General features: G+C 36.7%; 1 protein-coding gene across 1 annotated transcript in view; it reads right to left on the reverse strand.

Moving 5' to 3' along the window:
• Nucleotides 1-9819, reverse strand: part of LOC146704710 (uncharacterized) — a 29356-nt gene extending 19537 nt beyond the window's left edge. The window contains exons 1-24 of the mRNA XM_085465304.1: nucleotides 9744-9819; nucleotides 9198-9450; nucleotides 8974-9088; nucleotides 8128-8219; nucleotides 7923-8058; nucleotides 7593-7806; nucleotides 7163-7288; nucleotides 6954-7068; nucleotides 6726-6876; nucleotides 6514-6627; nucleotides 6368-6440; nucleotides 6153-6290; nucleotides 5707-5871; nucleotides 5474-5568; nucleotides 5264-5390; nucleotides 4893-5148; nucleotides 4711-4763; nucleotides 4522-4622; nucleotides 4186-4337; nucleotides 3922-4060; nucleotides 3529-3639; nucleotides 3204-3386; nucleotides 928-1161; nucleotides 683-839 (exon numbers count right to left, since the gene is read on the reverse strand). Of these exons, the coding sequence (XP_085321430.1) occupies nucleotides 683-839; nucleotides 928-1161; nucleotides 3204-3386; nucleotides 3529-3639; nucleotides 3922-4060; nucleotides 4186-4337; nucleotides 4522-4622; nucleotides 4711-4763; nucleotides 4893-5148; nucleotides 5264-5390; nucleotides 5474-5568; nucleotides 5707-5871; nucleotides 6153-6290; nucleotides 6368-6440; nucleotides 6514-6627; nucleotides 6726-6876; nucleotides 6954-7068; nucleotides 7163-7288; nucleotides 7593-7806; nucleotides 7923-8058; nucleotides 8128-8219; nucleotides 8974-9088; nucleotides 9198-9450; nucleotides 9744-9819 (3376 nt within the window). The remainder of the gene's footprint in view (nucleotides 1-682; nucleotides 840-927; nucleotides 1162-3203; nucleotides 3387-3528; nucleotides 3640-3921; nucleotides 4061-4185; nucleotides 4338-4521; nucleotides 4623-4710; nucleotides 4764-4892; nucleotides 5149-5263; nucleotides 5391-5473; nucleotides 5569-5706; nucleotides 5872-6152; nucleotides 6291-6367; nucleotides 6441-6513; nucleotides 6628-6725; nucleotides 6877-6953; nucleotides 7069-7162; nucleotides 7289-7592; nucleotides 7807-7922; nucleotides 8059-8127; nucleotides 8220-8973; nucleotides 9089-9197; nucleotides 9451-9743) is intronic.
• Nucleotides 9820-11642: the final 1823 nt, after the last annotated feature.

Consider the following 11642-nt stretch of genomic DNA (forward strand, 5'->3'; position numbering starts at 1 on the left):
GGATACTCCCACAAGGCTTAAATCTGGGATTCTCCACCATTTGACCCTAGAACTGAAGAAGCTTATCGGATGAGAGGTGAAACATCTTCAAGCAACTTAAAAAAGTCCAGACGCATTTCTTTCCAAGCTCCTTAGACTACGATGACCTGGATGACTGAGAACCTTCACAGATACAAACATACTTTGTGTAATTCATACGAGTAGCATGAAATAACAACATAATGTTGAAATGTTGCAGATGTACCTATTACTTGCATAGTTCCCATTTCTGTATAACTGTATATCTCAGATTTCTGTAAAGTTATTTATTTCATATTCTGTATAGTTTTTCATATTTATATCCTGTTCATATCCTGTACATAGCTTGTACTCACTACAGCCTGTACATACTTATAGTTATAGAATATTCACAATATACTTCATACCGTGTACATTATAACATACCATAATAGACCCATTTCTGTAATATACTTACATATCTATATTATTGCTAATATATATTGTAATATATCTATATCACTAAAGCACTTCTGGATGGATGCAAACTGCATTTCGTTGCCCTGTACCTGTGCAATGACAACAAAGTTGAATTCTATTCTATTCTATTCTAAAATGTAACCATGTCCAGAAAGGGATAAAAGCTTATTATAATCTAAGATTAAAGCGAAAACATTTTACTTACGACAGATCTCTGGAGTTCTCCATGCAACACAAACACCGGCCTCAGCACACGCCTGAGCATAATTTTTAACTGCTGTGCAAAAACATTCACAGTCTCCACCGATGTCGCAGCCACATGACTCTCTCACACAGTTTTCATAATATTTAAGGGGATCTATCTGTTCAATGATTAAAATGTGATAAACATTTATTAACAATATGTATTTTAGCACTTGAATTAACTTGGACAAATTACAAACAAATTACCTTTTTGTGGCACTCTTTGAATATTTCCTTTTTTATAATATCACACTTTTTTTCTGCCCAGGTTTGTCTGGTCGGTGTACAGGTGTCAAGATTATGTCTCACATCTGGGTATTTGCTGGATGTTTTCCAGCTGTTTGCAAATTCAAAAGGATTGCTCACTATCAGCTGACCCTGGGTGGTGAAGTCATTCTGTGCATTGCCATCAAAATCTCCACACTGGCCGCACACTTTACCCTGTACAAACAAAATGAATTAAAAATTCATTTTTTCACACATGAATTCTATGCTTTGGTAATTTGGTTTAGCTTTTAAAACAACATGTACTGCCTAATCTATTATGCTGCTTTTAATTTAAAGGCCAAGAATTAAGATGGCAAGACATATCTGATTTTCAGGAAAGCAACAGCATATTTTTAAGTTTCTGCCCAAAGAGTAGTAACTTTTTCCTTTAAAGAAAAGCCTTCAATTTGAAAAGAAAAACAAAAAATTCAAAAATGTCACAAGAGATTAGTTTTGCATGAAGTAACTAAACTACATGCAAGTAGGTAATCAATTTGAGTTCACGCGTGCCAAATCTCTGGATGGACCTCAGATTTCTAATGATTTTAATGAAATTGAATGTATCAAGTAAAATATACTAATCTATAACTTGTAATATTTAAACAGTAGACACAAACACAAATCTGCACGTGTAAAATTTCTCATATAATAAATTTAATTCAACATATAAACAGGTCCTGCTGCATGACATTTTCATATAAATAGTTTAGTCTTTTGTTAAACTTTGGCTTTCTGTCAGGGGCTGGGTCTGTGACCCAACATTTTGAGTTCATTTTGTTTTTTTCTTTTATTTCTTATATTACATTGAAATTATGCTTTGTTCTTGTGTTGCAGTCATTAGTTGGGATTAATTGGAGTTTGTTCTAATTCATTCTTCCATCATTCTTGTCTTCTGTGTCAATGTAACATGTGTTCTTTGTCTACGTGTTTTATGTTATCCAGCTTATGTGTCATGTTTAAGCCTCTCAGTGTTTTCTGTTTTTTTTTGGGAAGAGTCCTGTTTTTCTATTTTCAGTGTGTTTTAGTTTCACTTTCCCACTGTCGGCATTATTCTGATTTGTGTCAGCTGTTTCCCCCATGTGTTTCCACCTAACTCATTATCCTCCTGTGTGTATTTAGTCAGCATGTCTTCATTCAGTCTTTGTCACGTCGTCTATTTTTATTGTCCAGTCATAGTTTTTTTACAGTTTATGTTTAGTTCAATCTTGCCCTAAGTGATCACGCTTTGTATTTTTGCTTTTCATGTTTATCAGCCACAATAAACACCACCGTTATCGGAATCATCTCGGGCGGGGATGAGTCTGTCTACAGAAGGAAGGTTGAACGTCTGGTGTCCTGGTGCAGCTGCAACAACCTGGTGCTAAATGCACAGAAGACAGTGGAGATTATTGTGGACTTCAGGAAGCACACAGCCCCAATCCCCCCCATCATCCTAACTGACATCACCACTGTGACGTCATTCCACTTCCTGGGTACCATCATCACCCAGCACCCAAGTGGGAGCCCACAATCACCTCAGTCATATAGAAGGCCCAGCAGAGGATGTACTTCCTGAGGCAGCTGAAGAAATTCAACCTGCCAACACGGACGATGATGCAATTCTATACTGCAATCATTGAGTCCATCCTCACCTCCTCTGTCACCGTGTGGTATACTTGAGACACCATCAGGGACAGAAACCGCAGCGTGTTGTGTGCTCTGCTGAGAAGGTGATTGGTTGCAGACTCCCATCTTTACAGGACCTCTACACCTCCAGGACACTGGGGCGTGCAGCTTGGATCACAGCTGACCCTTCTCACCCTGAACACAGTCTGTTTGACCTGCTCCCCTCAGGCAGGAGGCTCCGGTCCATTCGGACCAGAACCTCTCGCCATAAGAACAGTTTCTTCCCTTCTGCTGTTGGACTCATGAACAATAATCATATGACTGCTCCCACCACTAACACATGACCCTACACTGTGTTCTCTATCTGTTCCTTTTTTGAACTAATCCCTTTGCACTGCGCACATGTATATAGTAATCTGCTTAGCATTTTTAATTTTAATTTTTATGTTTATTTAAACGTTGTCTTTCAGTATGTTTTGCACTAAGTACCGCAGCAATTTCCTAATGTTTTAAACCTGCTCAACATTTGGCAATAAAACCATTTCCGATTCTAAAAGGCTCGCTGTTTGTTTGCCACTCAGATCACCTTCAATGCCTGTTGTAAAACTTACACTGTGCTCCGGTTCCAGGTGGATTTCAAGATTAGTTTTTTGATCCCATATAACTGTCAGACCAATGCCCGATTCGATGAGCAGATAGAAACCAAGCCTTCTTTTGTTGTACTGGATCTCAGTACCATTTTGAAAAATGGTATCCTCTTCATATTTATCCTTTGATAGTGTGATTTCATTTCTCTATAATGGAAAGGGGGTTTGCATTTGCATCCTTTAAAAACACCTTTACAAAATGTTACCAATATGACAAAAAACTACTAATGTATTTTTTGTGTGCATGTTTATTTAATATATTATTAAAATTCTTGACTTCTGGCCTTACCCCCAACTGGATCTTGATCTTTCGGGAACATATGGTGTTTGAAGATTCACACATCTCATTTTCTGTGATAATTCTAAAGTTCTCTTCAGTTGTTTTATTGTCACAGTTATTCTTCAAAGGGAAAAAGAGAGATTTCATTAAATAAATATTCAGCTTGGCCTTTACTATTCTGAATTGAGAGTGCTGAGACTCCCTGAATTTTATGAATAAATATTGCTAAATAGATTGCTTATTTACAATTTTGAGAAAATATATATTGAAAAATATTGTGACAGGTTTTGAATTTTAATGTTAATTATGATTCTTATGATAAGAATGTTTTTCCCCAGAAAACCTAGGTAAGCACAACAAAATGAGCATCTAAATATTTGTGATAAAGTAGGGATACATTACCATGACAGCAACATAGGGACCCAGTCCTTTAAACTCATATGCTTTCTGATCAAATGTAATGTAGTGACTACTTCCAGTAATAAGGCAAGTTCCTGGACACTTATTGGCTGTGCACTCCCATATCCCACTTTTGCAGGTACTAAATGTTTCAGAAAAGATTGAAACTAAATATATTGTAAAATCAGAGTAAAACTAAAAAATAATATATTATCAGTTTCAATGATGCTACATCAATCAATCAATCAATCAATCAATCAATCATACCAGGTGTTGCATTTAACAGGAATTTTTTCTCCACTGGGATAAAGTTTCTCGCCATGCTGACATGGACATTCATTTTCTTTTACACAGGAACCTTTACCATTATCGACGAGGCCTCTGGGACAGAGGCAGCCAGATTTACAATCAGTGGCATCCTGGGAATAGAAAGGGTTAGAGGGGATAGAAATATCACAGTGATAGAAACAACACAAAAATAGAAAACAGATTATTGGTAAAACCAACATGACATTGATGCACACAAATGCACACTGTGTATCTACATTTTTAAAGTAGCTATTAGACCTAAAATTTGGGACTTGATCTACAAAAACAGCTTACACATTGATTTCCCAGATTTAAACAAGTTGGAGCACACTGCAGTCCAAAAGCTGTTGCGTTTGCAGTGGAGCAGTTGAAGTATTCTTTTGGAGAAGGGCATTCTGTAACAGAAGCAGGAACTACTTTAGTATTCTGTAAATTAACTACAATTAATTTCATAGCAGAAAAAGGATATCATTAAAAACTGACCTGAAGAGCCAGCTACCAGAGGATCACAATGAAGAACTCCGTCAGTGCACACACTAGAAAAAGACACCAAAAATATAGAATGTAACACAAACAGAATTTAAAATAGTTTGTGGAAATCTGACATACTGCTTACATTACAGTCATGCTTAATCCTTAGTTTCATTTGGAGTCCTTAAACTTACCAGTTGTTGTCTTTGATGCTGATGGTCTTCCCTGGTTCAATGGTTTCTTCATTATGGTAACAGGGACACTTTGCCATGGGGACACACATGTCTTTATCAACTAGGTAGTGATCCTCAGGGCAGGAACAGCCGTCCACGGGCAAGAAATCAGAGGTGCAGCTCTGCATCTTTGAGCTCAGTGATCTGCAAGTCAGCTGACATCTCTGATGTTTGTAAGAGAATATCTCAGATTCTGGGCAGTTCTTGGTGTATTTGTCTGTTTTACAGAAAATATGACAATGATTACCTCATAGTTTTGGACTAACTAATAAAAGCAAACATGCAATTTAAACTTCATTATCTTTTCACAACATAGTGAAAGATGAACTTACCACACAAATTTTTTCTCCAGCCTGTCAAGAACACTCCCTTTGATGCACAAGCTCTTGCGTAGGAGGAGAAAACAGCACACAGGCAGTCCTCGCTCTTCTCACAGTTACAGCTAGCATAAATACATCGCTGCAGAAGACAGTGAACACATTATTATTGTATTACAGTCCTAATGAATTCAATTAAAGACAAACGGAGAGGTTTAGTTGTACCTTGTAGTAAATCTCAGGATCCACCACAGTATGGCACTGTGCAAAGGTACTATTTGGCTGTCGTAGTAAGGGGCACCAGTGATTGGCATACTTTTCTATGAGTAGATGAACAGTTTTGAAGATTTTTACAATTTTTATATTTCTTCTGTGATCATTTATGTATATCACAGAAAATCTGATTTGAGCAAATAAAAAATGAAAAGAAATAGGCTTGTTGATAGTTAACAATTTACCATTTTCCATGCTAAGAGAACAAGGATCATCAAGTCGTCCTTCTGCATTTTTGCACGTATAGTCAGTCTTCCAAGAATTACCAAAAGTTACTTCTTTTCCCTCCACCATCCCCTGAGGAGTCTTCATGTCATCATACAGCATCATGTTGTAATTCCCACATAAACCTATAGTTTTAAAAAAGTTCAATAAGTACAAAGGCAGTAAAAACTATTGACTCCATTACACTTTTGGGCATTTATTTTTTAGTTGAAAGTGTCTTTTTCTTTTATTTTTCTTTGTTTGATTGGATTTGAATTACTGGCTGATCTTTTTGTTGGACAAACAAACACAGAAATGATAATAATTACAGTTACAGTCAACATCCATGATATATTGACATTTAATATATACTAGTTACTTGATAGTTGTACTTCTGATGATGGTTAATGGCTAATATAAAACATACCGCGTGTCTTTTCTTTGTAGCTCTGCTCCAGACTGACATAGACTTGCATCAGAGGCACATGCTGGATCTGAACTTGTAAACCAAAGCTTGTCTGGAGCATGATGTGAAAGGATGAAGCATGGAATATACTGATGTCTCCTGTGAGTCAACAGAAAAATAATAATCAGATCATATTTACGATAAAACACTAAACTACATCTTAGTTTCTGACATACCTGAGTCATAAGGCAAAGTGACCTCCTGTCCATTCTTCATCTTCACTCTGCCTTCAGAGGTGAAAATTATGGCCTGAATGAAAAAATAAATTGCGATCAGAGTGTGGCTCATTGTAAATTATTATAATTACTAGTTTTACACTCACATTGTTTTTGTTACTGTTCAGCTGAATTTTCAAGGTCTTGAGACAAGTGTCGTACTGGTGATCTGAACATTGTGTCAAATGGACCAGAATGGTAAACTTTGGGCTCAGATAATCCTGAAATATAGATACACTGTAAGCACACCTATATAAAATGCCACCTTAATATCAGAAGATTGCATATCTTTAACAGTTGGAGGTGTTGACTCATTCACCTTGCTTTCCACTTTAGCCAGAGTGTAGAAACAGTCTCCATGGAAGGTGAAGTCTTTCCCATCAAAGGTGGTTATGTGTGAACCCTCTTCAACTGAACATGTAGCATGCATTTGAAGACTCTCACAAGACCATTTACCTGCAAAGCATGTGCTGAACAAACAAAGATTTAAGGTAAAAAGCACACACTAATAATACTTTCTGAGTAACATGAGTAATGTGAAACATACCAGTTTTTTCCCTCCTCCTGGTAAACCTCATTGGACTCATAGATTTTGTCATGTTTGCACGGACATTCAGAAAGAGGAATACATCCCCTCATGGAAACATCATCAAGCACAGTTCCTGATGAAGACATGACATGAAAATGTTTTTACACTGCATATATTAGTGGCACTTAAACATTCAGGCATGATGAGTACAAAGAAACAGCACCAACCAGGAGGACAGAAGCAGCCGTCTATGTTGTGATCTTCACAAACTAAACTCGTGTCTGGGAATCTGCAGGTATCGATGCAAGGAGACCCATACTCATCATATACCATGGTGGGTGGACAATGTTTAGCTGTGAAGATTTGGTACAATTAGAATATGTGGAAGAGCAGTGGGATATGCTCTCAACTGTCCCCAGGGCGCCTCTGTCAGTGCGCCCCAGGGCGGCTGTGACTACAATGTAGCTTGCCATCACCAGTGTGTGAATGTGTGTGTGAATGGGTGGATGACTGAACATGTAAAGCGCTTTGGGGTCCTTAGGGACTAAGTAAAGCGCTATACACATACAGGCCATTTACCATAATATTACTGATGTATTTTGCTGTTTTTAACTATATTTTCATCTGAGGAATTAATTTTAAGAAAAAAAAAATTACCACACAACTCAGGAGTCCTCCAGTTGGGAGGTTTTCCTCCAGCATGGGAGCACTGTCGAGAGAACTCTGAGTATGTGCTGCAGACACAGCTGTCATTTAAGTTGCTACAGCGGCACATATCCTTCACACAGGCCTGAATGTAAGGCTCAGGGTCAATCAGATCAGTGCAGAAGCTCCAGGATTCGTCTTCAAAGAAGTCTTTGCAAATGTTTTCCTTAAAGGGACAAAAGAAACAGGTAACAGAGTCATAATTAATCTGTGCAGAAGGTTTTATGCAAATACATATTTCTACATATGTATTGTTCAAGCTATCTGGATAATAAAACTCACAAACTCCTTGCACAACTCTGTCACATTCTCAGCCTCCAGTGATGTATCTGCCTTTTCATTGGGGTCCTCACAGTTATCATTTGGACGAGGGGTTCTCCATTTTTTGCCAAACTTAATGGGGCTCATTTGTTGACCTGTATATGATGACATTAATGGTTACATTCTAACTCCTGCATATTACAGATGAAACGGATTAATATGAAATGAATATACACCTTCATCAAGGAGGTCTGAATTGCCATTGAAATCTCCACAAAGTCCAGAAGTGCAATTAGCATATTCATCATCAATTTCCACCTGGAAAACACAGGCATAGGATCATAGGTTGATTTATGTTGTTGTAAACAATGAGAAGGAAGAATCATGTTGTTTCTTCTTTTTTAAAGAAAAAAAAGAAAGAAAAAAAGCCCTACAAAGTTAAATTTGATACAGTCCATTTCACCTACATCTCCAAAAGTTGATTCTGTTCATCCGGATGTAGCGTTTTCAAAATCAACTTCCAGATGAAAAGAATCAACTGCTGGAGATTTACTTACCTGGATGATTGAGTATGCATCAAGACATTTCACCTACAGCTGGAATCTGATACATCAGATACAATAGTATAGTTTACAACAGAGAGCATCTTATTTTACAGTATACATAGTTCTTGTGGTGTTTCCTTTTGGTTCACCCACATCCAGCTCTCTCTTGGGATTTACAGTTGTGTTTGTACTCGTTTCTTCATCCAAATATCAAAATTTTGCTTTTCTCTGTCAGACTGCATGCATTCAGTCTTTCAGTATGCTTTCTTTTCCTTTACAGTTATTTCCAATCTACTTTTCCACCATAATACAATGTAGGCTTTTTGTTTCTCAAAGATATTTAAAAAGTTACTTTGTAACCAATGCCTGGCATTTCTCGAGTGTAAAGCAATTCCAGTGACCATTTAAAACTTTTTGTAACAAGCATCAAAAATATGTTTGCAACCTGGAAAAATCTGTTTTAATATCATGTCTTGAGTAACATGAGTTTCAGCAGTGTTGAAAAACAATTATGTCTAAGTTATTACCATGACTGCTCCATCATTGTACCACATGACAGTGATGCCAATTTGGGAGTGAAGCTTGATGTAAAATTGTTTTTTTTCCAGTTGTACCCCGGCCTGGTAGTATGGCAGTTTGACACTGGGTGGGGGGGAAATGACAGCAAGTATAGTTAATTTGTTTTCATTTTAAATTTTGAAGACTTAAAGAGTTGCAGTTTGACTTGGCATTGTTTTGTTTTGTTGTTTACCTCTGCTCATTCAGAGTGACCAAATCCTTGCTAATGTTGTATAAATAACTATTAATTTTCACAACCACAAAACTTATTGTAGAGTTTTCATGATTCTCGTTCCTTTTTAGGTCCACTGAGAACGTCTGGGAATCCTGGGAATTTTTGTTGGCTGAGACCAGCTTGTACTCACACATACCGGGAAACCGGTAAACATCACCATCAAATGTCTTGAAGTGCTCTCTGCCCCATGTGCTACATGTACTCCTGTAAACTGGGGAGCAAAACAAAAAAAAAGAAAAAAGAAAAAAAGAAGAACAAGTTTACCAAAATTTTTCACCATGCACATAAATAATTTTGAAACATTTTAAAAAACACTACAGGTCTATCTTATTACAGACACTTTTCCAGCAATTGCATCCAGACATTTGCATATAACTGTAACAATTAACCGTTAATGAATATTAAAAGATTAATGTACATTATACATATAACATGCTTAACTGTCAAGCTGTTGCACCCTTACAAAAAGTGTTTAACCAAAAATCTAAAACATTCAGATCTTACCTGACTTGGCTTGGATATCGATAACATTGGCAACAGAAAAAGCAAGGAAACACAACCACACAACTCTCCACTTCATTTTTGCCACTGTGGGCTCGCTGTCACCAAGGAAGTTGGCAGTGAGACGGTGGCCAGTGGCCCTTTATATTGAGAGAGCTCATTTGTTTTTCTCCCACCCTCTTTGAGCACTTAAACAGTTTTTCCATGGAAACACAAAACACGTTTTGAATCATTTGCTATATCGTCCGTATCTTTTGAGCAAACAAGCAGTGGTGAGAGGCCTTTCCAGAGAATTTCGCTGAACGGATACACAATGATATATTTGTTTACAGTGTGTCTATCATCTTTCTTTTCCACAGTAATAGTTTTTTTAATTTAATTGAATTTCAATTGAGATTTGATACTTTGATAACTGCTGTTTATCCTATAATCATTAGTTAATCGTTGTGTTTACTGGACTATCAGCTATATCAAAGTAAACACTGGAAAATAATTAACACTGGAAGCATTCAAAGTCATCACTAATTTACAATACACATTAATAAATACTGCAGTATTATAAAAGCTTAGCACTATCAGACAATTCATTTTAGTTTTCATATAGTGTTTCCCCTATTTAAAAGTAATACATTCATTTTCACAACATCCAATGTATTCAGAGCATAAGTGACTCAAATGTTGTGCTCAGATATCTTCATTAGAGAGGTAATTTGTGTGCGCACTATGCTTGGTCACTACACATGGAATACTTTGAGGAAAACTAGCACCTTGGATGGAAGTCATAACATTTCATGGTTATATCAAGAGGAATAGGGTTCTTAAAAGGGGAATGTTTTGACAAGTCTAAATTGGAGTCTGTTTTATACCAAATGCAGAATAAAATGTTTTAAGAAAGCAATTAAGTTCATGTTCCAAAAAATATGATTGTTTGCTTGCAGGACAACAGGAGAGATGAGTCCTCCGTCACAGATGGTGTGGTCAGTGAAGGTGGTCGCCTGCAGGTTCAAGCTCATTGCATCTCCAACCCACATCCACTGCCACTGTACTTAAGGGAAGTTAAAGACTTTCTTCTGCACTTACATTTGGATCACCTCGATCCATGACAGTAATTCAGGCAGTAATGCCTGGACTGGAAACAAGCCGTCCTTAAAACATTACAACATTCCAGCTCCTGTGTTGGAATGCAAAACAAATGTGTTGTTTAAATTAGAGACTGCACTTGTGACAGAACAACAAATATTTTATTTTGATTATATATGTAATGTAAGTACAAAACAAACTTGTGGTAGGCCTAAACTTATTTTCAGGATAATTACATCTGAGACTTTGTTTCATTGTAAGATTATAACAGTGATGGCAATATAATTGTTTGTTGTTCAGCAGAACAGTGTCCAGTATGTTGGCTGTTATACTTTGTTGTGTTTGAAAATAAAAGTTGGGCTGATTTTAACATCATTACAAAAAGTGTTGTTAATTATTTTTAATCATATTCAGGTTACCACAAATTGTTTTTTCATTTAGTTGAACTTGAAATGTTTGTCAGTAGGTAAACAATTAGTACTGTACAGCAGAAATATCAAGTTATTCTTAATACTGCAGACTTGCAATGTATAAGTTGTCCTAACAGTCATCTTAAGTAAGCTTTACTTAGTTTTTTTGAGGCAATGAGTTTCCTCAATTTTTTTGAGTTCTGGGAACTAACAAGGTTGTACAGTGTACTCAAAATGAGTAAGTTGCCCTAACTTGGTCATCTTATGTAAACTTGATCCAATTTTTTTGAGTTCTGGGAACTAACAAGGTTGTACAGTGTACTCAAAATGAGTAAGTTGCCCTAACTTGGTCATCTTATGTAAACTTGATCCAATTTTTTTGAGTTCTGGGAACAAATGAGCTTGTACAGAG

This window comes from Copadichromis virginalis, linkage group LG7, assembly GCF_057382275.1.
Source record: "Copadichromis virginalis isolate Kocher_CV1m ecotype Utaka linkage group LG7, C_Virginalis_male_GT1.1, whole genome shotgun sequence".
In the NCBI taxonomy this organism is placed as follows: Eukaryota; Metazoa; Chordata; class Actinopteri; order Cichliformes; family Cichlidae; genus Copadichromis; species Copadichromis virginalis.